The following is a 10,511-nucleotide window of genomic DNA, read 5'->3' as shown; positions in this document are numbered from 1 at the left end:
CCCATATAGGACACAGTCCACGACCACTCTATCTTCGAAATATTCTGTCTATCTATCTGTCTGTCTATCTACTTACCTATCTTCTTATCTATCTATCTACCTACTTTATCAACATAATCAGAGACGGGTGATGGGAGACTAGACCTTCGGTTGTACTTACATAAGGTCGTATTGCCCCTGGCGTACCCTAGAAGGGGGAGGAGCATTCATACCACTCTACCATAGCAGTAAATATCCAAATTAAAATCGTTAGATAGATTATAAGTTAAAGATAAATGTTAAAAAATAATTTCTTAGGATTAATTACAGCTGATTAATCGTATGTGATTTTATAATCTGGGATTATATTAATCAGCCAAAGAGCGAAAGATGCTATAAGCGGAGGCTTGGTCGAATACGCCTCGCCGTCCTGATGGGGTTGCCAGATTCGCCAGTCAGCCCAAAGTTTCCGCTTAGTGTACAACACGTGTTTAGTGTGGTAGATTGAGTGTGTGTCTACTTTGTCTACCTTCTACCTCATCTACTGTGTTGTGGGGGCGTCGTCTCGGCCGAACGACAGGTCGTCGGGATACATCAACGACTTAATGGCCATTAACCTGCGTAGGAATTGGTAAACAAGTGATTTACATGGATTAGAAGACGAAGGTGGTGGACCATCCAGGTTAGGTTGTGTGTGAGTACGACCCTTGAACACGACGGTATACGACCCTCGAACACGACGGTACGACCCTTGAGTACGACCCTTGAACAAGACGGTACGTCCCTTGAACACGATGGTACGACCCTTGAGCATGACGGTACGACCCTTGAACACGATGGTACGACCCTTGAACACGACGGTACGACCCTTGAGCACGACGGTACGACCCTTGAACACGACGGTACGACCCTTGAACACGACGGTATACGACCCTTGAGCACGACGGTATACGACCCTTGAACACGACGGTACGACCCTTGAACACGACGGTACGACCCTTGAACACGACGGTACGACCCTTGAACACGACGGTACGACCCTTGAGCACACGACGGTATACGACCCTCGAACACGACGGTACGACCCTTGAACACGACGGTACGACCCTTGAACACGACGGTACGACCCTTGAACACGACGGTACGACCCTTGAGCACACGACGGTATACGACCCTCGAACACGATGGTACGACCCTTGAACACGACGGTACGACCCTTGAACACGACGGTATACGACCCTTGAGCACGACGGTACGACCCTTGAACACGACGGTACGACCCTTGAGCACACGACGGTACGACCCTTGAGCACGACGGTACGACCCTTGAGCACGACGGTATACGACCCTTGAGCACGACGGTACGACCCTTGAACACGACGGTACGACTCTTGAACACGACGATACGACTCTTGAACACGACGGTACGACCCTTGAGCACGACGGTATACGACCCTTGAACACGACGGTATACGACCCTCGAACACGACGGTACGACCCTTGAACACGACGGTACGACCCTTCCAACCTTGAGCACGACGGTACGACCCTTTAGCACAACGCGACGACCCTTGCCTTTGACTACAGCCTTGTGGTCGTACTGAAGGGTCGTGCAGTCGTGTGCTACATGTACATGTGTACTTACAGTAAGGTAATTAACCTGTGTGATCTTTCTATAAGTTTAATTGTATGATTAAGTCGTTATCTGACACACACACACACACACACACACACACACACATACACACACACACACACACACACACACACACACACACACACACATACACACACACACACACACACACACACACACACACACACACACACACACAAGGACAACCTTGAGCAGGTGTGTACACACAAGTATGGCTGGTTCATGTTGTTCGTGATGTTATAAATTAATTGAATGAATAAATAAAGTTAAAAGTTGGGTCTGGCAAGGTACATGTAGGGGAGGTGTGTGTGTGTTGGCATTGTATTGACCTAATCTGTATGTATATAAATTAACCATAAGGACTGGGTTCAAACCTGGGGATTCATAATGTATACGAGATATACACATTATGGCCAGGGGTGTGTGTGTGTGTGTGTGTGTGTGTGTGTGTGTGTGTGTGTGTGTGTGTGTGTGTGTGGAGCAGCTGGACGCAAACCATCCCTTCTAATACAGAGAGACCCCAACATGGCGCGCGGACCACACATGCCTCACTCACCCACGTTACGGGTGAAGGGAAAATAGAAGAAAGACGAAGTATGAATGAATGAAACCCTCCACAGGTCTGGCCAGGGCCGAGCCTTGGAGGAGGAGGAGGAGGAGGAAGGAGGAGGAGGAGGAGGAAGAGGAGGAGGAGGAGGAAGAGGAAGAAGAAGAGGAGGAGGAGGAGGAAGAACAAGAAGAAGAGGAGGAGGAGGAGGAGGAGGAGGAGGAAGAACAAGAAGAAGAGGAGGAGGAGGAGGAAGAACAAGAAGAAGAGGAGGAGGAGGAGGAGGAGGAGGAGGAGGAGGAAGAAGAACAAGGAGGAGGAGAAGGAGGAAGAAGAGGAGGAAGGAGGAGGAAGAAGAGGAGGAGGCAGAGGAGGAGAAGGAGGAAGAGGAAGAGGAGGAGGAGGAAGAAGAGGAAGGAGGAGGAAGAAGAGGAAGGAGGCAGAGGAGGAGAAGGAGGAAGAGGAAGAGGAGGAGGAGGAAGAAGAGGAAGGAGGAGGAAGAAGAGGAAGGAGGAGGAGGAGGAGGAAGAGAAGGAGGAGGAGGAGGAGGAGATTATAAAGGTTCATTCTCGTGTGGCTGGTGCACACACACACACACACACAAACGATTGCAAGCCCCAGCCGGCGGGGACCCACGCCTTGGTGTCTGGAACGCACACACACACACAGACGAACCCCCGAGGCCAGAAAGACACCTGTAGAATAAAGAGAAGACAACAACACAACAGCGGGAAACAGATGGAGCCTGGTGCACAGACCTGCAAAGAACAGATGGAGCCTTGTGCACAGATCTGTGGGAAACAGATGGAGCCTTGTGCACAGATCTGTGGGAAACAGATGGAGCCTGGTGCACAGACCTGCAGAGAACAGATGGAGCCTTGTGTACAGATCTTTGACCCGACTTGCAAACTGGGGCCCACGAAGACGCATCTACAGGTGTTCCATAGGTGTCACAACAGAGGTTATGACACCTGTTACAACATCACCAGGGCATGTGAAGCGTCTGGGAGTAAACCATGGAAAGTTCTGTGGGGCCCGGATGTGGAAAGGGAGCTGTGGTTTCGGTGCATTATTACATGACAGCTAGAGACTGAGTGTGAACGAATGGGGCCTTTGTTGTCTTTTCCTAGCGCTACCTCGCGCACATGAGGGGGGAGGGGGATGTTATTCCATGTGTGGCGAGGTGGCGACGGGAATGAATAAAGGCAGACAGTATGAATTATATACATGTGTATATATGTATAAGTCTGTGTGTGTATATACATGTATACGTTGAGATGTATAGGTATGTATATGTGCGTGTGTGTGTGTGGACGTGTATGTATATACATGTGTATAAGGGTGGGTTGGGCCATCCTTTCGTCTGTTGCCTTGCGCTACCTCGCTAACGCGGGAGACAGCGACAACGTACAATAAATAAAAACAAAAATAACAACCACCTCCTGTAAGATCCCTAAGATAGAGTGGAGGATGTGGCCAACTCCATCACAATGTTACTATACGAGTAAAAGAAAAACTAAGGAGATCGAATTAGGTGAAGGTTTGAAACATCATTAGTAATAGCGAGACGAAAGAAACAGAGGAGGTGAGTGGACAGATCCCCCTAAGGAACACGATTAAGGATAAATAGAGAGTAAATAGAGAGGGGGGGAATGTCTTTCTCACAAGCTACTACGCCATTGGACATTCGACAAGGGAAATGTACGCGACTCACACCAGAGAGAAGCACAAAAGCTAAAGGAAGTCTATTTGGAAAACGAAGACACTGCCACACGCTTGTTTATCATCTGTGATAATTGTATAAATGATGGAGAAAGATGGGCAGTCTCCCCATCACATGGTCGATGGCTTTTTCCCCCTGGATGTTCATGAGGTATGTATGATTATGCAAGTTAGTGCACATGTGCATCCGCCAGGCACATGTAACATTGTACTCATCCAAATTTTTCCCGAGCCATCAACACGTCCGCATTCTGGCCACAACAGAACCAAGTCTGACAAGATTGGAACATTGACACTGGTGTCCTAAGTTACTGTCTTAAAGGCCACGCATGTAAACATTTTCCTTGAAAGAAAATGGGATGGCACAGACGCAGTATCTCTGATATTTGTAGTTTTATTGATACAGTATCACAATTTTGGATTTGGGAAGCCATAAAGCGACTCACGTGCCTTCCTCCATCCACTCACACTTCGGGAGGAAGAAGGTATTGCACCATACCCGCCACCGTCATATCCTGCCACCATAGATCCCTCGTTCCCGAGTGGCAGTTCCACACCGCAACGGGCATCGAACCCATCCATTCTCGGACAGACGGCCAACAGACCAGCCCAGCCCTATCTCACGTGGATATCAGTTATAGATTACAATATATGTGTACATAGCATATGCTTATCCTCTCTCTCTCTCTCTCTCTCTCTCTCTCTCTCTCTCTCTCTCTCTCTCTCCACACACACACACACACACACACACACACACACACACACACACATAAGAGTAACATGAACAATTTTCCTTCATGATTATACTCACGAAGACGACATATCTCAAAACATATTGTTCAGACGACATAATATCAAAGATGATAAGAGTTTGTCTCTGTCTGTCTGTGTCAGATAAGACGCGCGCGCGCTTATCACTGATCTAAGGTTGTTTACATATTGACCAGCGCAATGGACGTGTCTTACAGGTCGTCACAGACAGAAAACGACGGAAGGCTCTACGTCATTCCGTCAATGTGACGGGAATACAAGGGAAAACGTTTTGAACGTGTCCTCCAACCTCGTACGAAAGAGACACCATGAGATGTTGTGGCTGGCGGCGTCTGGCAACCGCGGCAGGGCGTCGGGGTCTCTCGACCCTAAGGGTAGGTAACAAGGTCACGTGACCTACTGGTGTAGTACAGGTCATTGGTCAGGTCAGGATGAAAGGTGGAGTGTGGGTACACACTGTACTGCATCAGTGTGTCACCCTACCCCCCCTCCATTAACGTATTCTTCCTTCGCTATAATTTCTATAATTTCTATTATTTATGTAAATGTTTCTACTTCTTCTTTTTCTCTAAGACTCTAGTTACGTACGTGTTCCCTTCCTGTACGTGAGTCAGTTGTTGTTCGCTGATGATACAGCGCTGGTGGCTGATTCATGTGAGAAACTGCAGAAGCTGGTGACTGAGTTTGGCAAAGTGTGTGAAAGAAGAAAGTTAAGAGTAAATGTGAATAAGAGCAAGGTTATTAGGTACAGTAGGGTTGAGGGTCAAGTCAATTGGGAGGTAAGTTTGAATGGAGAAAAACTGGAGGAAGTAAAGTGCTTTAGATATCTGGGAGTGGATCTGGCAGAGGATGGAACCATGGAAGCGGAAGTGGATCATAGGGTGGGGGAGGGGGCGAAAATTCTGGGAGCCTTGAAGAATGTGTGGAAGTCGAGAACATTATCTCGGAAAGCAAAAATGGGTATGTTTGAAGGAATAGTGGTTCCAACAATGTTGTATGGTTGCGAGGCGTGGGCTATGGATAGAGTTGTGCGCAGGAGGATGGATGTGCTGGAAATGAGATGTTTGAGGACAATGTGTGGTGTGAGGTGGTTTGATCGAGTAAGTAACGTAAGGGTAAGAGAGATGTGTGGAAATAAAAAGAGCGTGGTTGAGAGAGCAGAAGAGGGTGTTTTGAAATGGTTCGGGCACATGGAGAGAATGAGTGAGGAAAGATTGACCAAGAGGATATATGTGTCGGAGGTGGAGGGAACGAGGAGAAGAGGGAGACCAAATTGGAGGTGGAAAGATGGAGTGAAAAAGATTTTGTGTGATCGGGGCCTGAACATGCAGGAGGGTGAAAGGAGGGCAAGGAATAGAGTGAATTGGAGCGATGTGGTATACCGGAGTTGACGTGCTGTCAGTCGATTGAATCAAGGCATGTGAAGCGTCTGGGGTAAACCATGGAAAGCTGTGTAGATATGTATATTTGCGTGTGTGGACGTATGTATATACATGTGTATGGGGGTGGGTTGGGCCATTTCTTTCGTCTGTTTCCTTGCGCTACCTCGCAAACGCGGGAAACAGCGACAAAGCAAAAAAAAAAAAAAAAAAAAAAAAAAAAAATATATATATATATATATATATATATATATATATATATATATATATATATATATATCATCAAGGATGAATTATGTACATGTGTATGTATGTATTTGTCTGTGTCTGTATATATATGTATACCTTGAGATGTATAGGTATGTATATGTGCGTGTGTGGACGTGTAAGTATGTGTATGTGGGCAGGTAGGGCCATTCTTTCGTCTGTTTCCTTGCGCTACCTCGCTAACGCGGGAGACAGCGACAAAGCAAAAAAATATATATGTATATATATATATATATATATATATATATATATATATATATATATATATATATATATATATCCTACCTAAGCCAGATAATCATTTCATCAACCAACCTCAAGGCGTGGATGAACAGCTGGGTTGACTGTGGACGAACTACCGCATCCAGGATTCGAACCAATACTCTATTCTCGGGAACGCTCACAGCTTCACCACCCGAATCCAATTAATAGAGAAGGTCCAGAGAAGGGCAAACAAGGCCATTAGACCTTAAACTGGTCCTCTGGGGAAGAGAGAAGAGACAGGGAGTGACCTGATCATAAACCTTTGATGAAGTAGACAATTATGAAACTGACCTTCGAAAATACAACTCCCTCTCTCACAACCTACAACACCACTTTGTGAATACAACATCCACTCAGGGTTGTTGGACCTTCCACAACATCTGAAGAGTTCATTGGCCAAGGCATTCGAAATGTTTACATTCATGAATAAACAAACATTGGATAAGTTCCAAACTGGTTTAATAAAGGAAGTTCAGGGACAACGTAGAAAATGGTGTCTTGGCCCACTGCCGTTCACTGTAAATCCAAGCCACATTCACCATTTACATTTACAAACTTACAAGACGAGTATGTAATATACTTGAAAGTATAATGACTTGTTTATATGATAAAGAATATATTTTTGTGTGTAAAACGGTTGATATACGTAACCAAGTATATCCATTTGTGTCCTATCTTATATATTTCATAATATATTCCTATGAGTCCACGGGGGAAAATGAAACACGAAAAGTTCCCAAGTGCACTTTCGTGTAATAATCACATCATCAGGGGAGACACAAGAGAGAAATATATAACATGTAGTATGCTATTTATGACATGCACTGTAACTGGTGAAGCGAGAAATGAACTGAAATTACAAAATACACACAAAAAAATACAGAGACTATCTCAATTTAAATCCGCTTTTCATTAATTACAATGTACATGTTTACTGGTAAACAAATCAAAATCACGGCCAACATGGTTGTTGTGAAAGCTGCTAAATACATAACCGGAACAAATGTATATGAATTTGTATCTACATCTTCCCAACAGTGTATACTGTAGCATCAACATTCATACAACACCCCCCTGTATTTGGGACCCCCCTCCCCTCCCCCCCATACCTCAGATGTGGATGGCGACATGACCTGAAATGTATATGAGATGTGGATGGCGACAGGGGTGGGGGGGGGGGGGGGTCCAACTAGACGAACGCACACTCTAGTTCCCAAACTCGTCCACCCCCCTGAACTGCCAATTAGATGGTTAACCCCCTGAACTGCCAATTAGATGGTTAACCCCCTGAACTGCCAATTAGATGGTTAACCCCCTGAACTGCCAATTAGATGGTTAACCCCCTGAACTGCCAATTAGATGATTAACCCCCTGAACTGCCAATTAGATGATTAACCCCCTGAACTGCCAATTAGATGGTTAACCCCCTGAACTGCCAATTAGATGATTAACCCCCTGAACTGCCAATTAGATGATTAACCCCCTGAACTGCCAATTAGATGATTAACTGACTGATTAACTGAACCCCTTTACAGGATGCTGAGTTATCTGTATGCAAATCAAGTGACACACGATATGAATCTCTTTATTTCTTTATGCCAGGCACAGACCAGCTCGCCTTTAGCTGCACCACAGCGAGGTTACGCCACCTACCCACCCTTGTGGGCGACATTCTCCAAGCTTAGCCAGCTTGCTTACACCACAGCTACAGCCCAGAAGTCTACCCACACCACAGCTACAGCCCAGAAGTCTACCCACACCACAGCTATAGCCCAGAAGTCTACCCACACCACAGCTACAGTCCAGAAGTCTACCCACACCACAGCTACAGCCCAGGAGTCTACCCACACCACAGCTACAGCCCAGGAGTCTACCCACACCACAGCTACAGCCCAGGAGTCTACCCACACCACAGCTACAGCCCAGGAGTCTACCCACACCACAGCTAAAGCTCAGCAGTCTACCCAGGACAACGCTAACCAGGTCACAACAGGTAAGCTAAGTCGTACTTAAGGGGAAAAATTATCTTAAATTTCACTGGTCGTAACTATGTCACATAGCGATATATATAAATATGAGAAATACTTAGAAAAGCAAATGGATTTGTATGTAGCATTTATGGATCTGGAGAAGGCATATGATAGAGTTGATAGAGATGCTCTGTGGAAGGTATTAAGAATATATGGTGTGGGAAGCAAGTTGTTAGAAGCAATGAAAAGTTTTTATCGAGGATGTAAGGCATGTGTACGTGTAGGAAGAGAGGAAAGTGATTGGTTCTCAGTGAATGTAGGTTTGCGGCAGGGGTGTGTGATGTCTCCATGGTTGTTTAATTTGTTTATGGATGGGGTTGTTAGGGAGGTGAATGCAAGAGTTTTGGAAAGAGGGGCAAGTATGCAGTCTGTTGTGGATGAGAGAGCTTAGGAAGTGAGTCAGTTGTTGTTCGCTGATGATACAGCGCTGGTGGCTGATTCATGTGAGAAACTGCAGAAGCTGGTGACCGAGTTTGGTAAAGTGTGTGAAAGAAGAAAGTTAAGAGTAAATGTGAATAAGAGCAAGGTTATTAGGTACAGTAGGGTTGAGGGTCAAGTCAATTGGGAGGTAAGTTTGAATGGAGAAAAACTGGAGGAAGTAAAGTGTTTTAGATATCTGGGAGTGGATCTGGCAGCGGATGGAACCATGGAAGAGGAAGTGAATCATAGGGTGGGGGAGGGGGCGAAAATCGTGGGAGCCTTGAAGAATGTTTGGAAGTCGAGAACATTATCTCGGAAAGCAAAAATGGGTATGTTTGAAGGAATAGTGGTTCCAACAATGTTGTATGGTTGCGAGGCGTGGGCTATGGATAGAGTTGTGCGCAGGAGGGTGGATGTGCTGGAAATGAGATGTTTGAGGACAATATGTGGTGTGAGGTGGTTTGATCGAGTAAGTAGTGTAAGGGTAAGAGAGATGTGTGGAAATAAAAAGAGTGTGGTTGAGAGAGCAGAAGAGGGTGTTTTGAAGTGGTTTGGTCACATGGAGAGAATGAGTGAGAAAAGATTGACCAAGGGGATATATGTGTCAGAGGTGAAGGGAACGAGGGGAAGTGGGAGACCAAATTGGAGGTGGAAAGATGGAGTGAAAAAGATTTTGAGTGATCGGGGCCTGAACATGCAGGAGGGTGAAAGGCGTGCAAGGAATAGATTGAATTGGAACGATGTGGTATACCGGGGTCGACGTGCTGTCAATGGATTGAACCAGGGCATGTGAAGCGTCTGGGGGTAAACCATGGAAAGTTCTGTGGGGCCTGGATGTGGAAAGGGAGCTGTGGTTTCGGTGCATTATTACATGACATCTAGAGACAGAGTGTGAACAATTGGGGCCTTTGTTGTCTTTTCCTAGCGCTACCTCGCACACATGAGGGTGGAGGGGGTTGTTATTCCATGTGTGGCGAGGTGGCGATGGGAATAAATAAAGGCAGACAGTATGAATTATGTACATGTGTATATATGTATATGTCTGTGTGTGTATATATATGTGTACATTGAGATGTATAGGTATGTATATTTGCGTGTGTGGACGTGTATGTATATACATGTGTATGTGGGTGGGTTGGGCCATTCTTTCGTCTGTTTCCTTGCGCTACCTCGCTAACGCGGGAGACAGCGACAAAGCAAAATAAATAAAATAAATATATATATATATATATATCATACAAACCTCCAATAGCCAGGATCGAACCCGGGACCCCTGTGCAAGAGGCAGGCATGCTAACCGCTAGGCTATGGGCCTGGCTAATTGGAAACAACTATTCGAATACTAAGTACTCGAATACCCTTCGTCTCACAATGGTGAGCAACGGGGTCTACACTGGTTATCTCCCAACAGGCGCACATAGCCAGCTGATAGCGTTTTACCGAACCTAACTGTACAACGCGGAGGTATATGAATA

At 45.8% G+C, this 10,511-nt stretch overlaps 1 protein-coding gene across 9 annotated transcripts in view; it reads left to right on the top strand.

Annotated features, from left to right (window-relative positions):
• The first annotated feature begins 456 nt into the window (after positions 1–456).
• The window catches only part of LOC139745857 (gamma-butyrobetaine dioxygenase-like), a 27,456-nt gene continuing 17,401 nt past the window's right edge, over positions 457–10,511 (top strand). For 7 of the 9 annotated variants that reach the window (XR_011712000.1, XR_011712005.1, XR_011712004.1 and 4 more), the window contains exons 1-3: positions 457–673; positions 4,874–5,050; positions 8,189–8,579. Coding sequence is in view for 3 of the 9 variants with exons in the window: in XM_071656484.1 (XP_071512585.1) it covers positions 4,985–5,050; positions 8,189–8,579 (457 nt within the window). In the remaining 6 variants the exon portion in view is untranslated. The remainder of the gene's footprint in view (positions 674–4,873; positions 5,051–8,188; positions 8,580–10,511) is intronic. The other 2 variants (XM_071656486.1, XM_071656485.1) reach the window with 2 other exon arrangements.

The sequence above is a fragment of the Panulirus ornatus genome, chromosome 63, assembly GCF_036320965.1.
Source record: "Panulirus ornatus isolate Po-2019 chromosome 63, ASM3632096v1, whole genome shotgun sequence".
NCBI classification, from domain to species: Eukaryota; Metazoa; Arthropoda; class Malacostraca; order Decapoda; family Palinuridae; genus Panulirus; species Panulirus ornatus.
The sequence above is the reverse complement of the archived record's forward strand: the minus strand, read 5'-3'. Positions and strand labels throughout refer to the sequence as shown.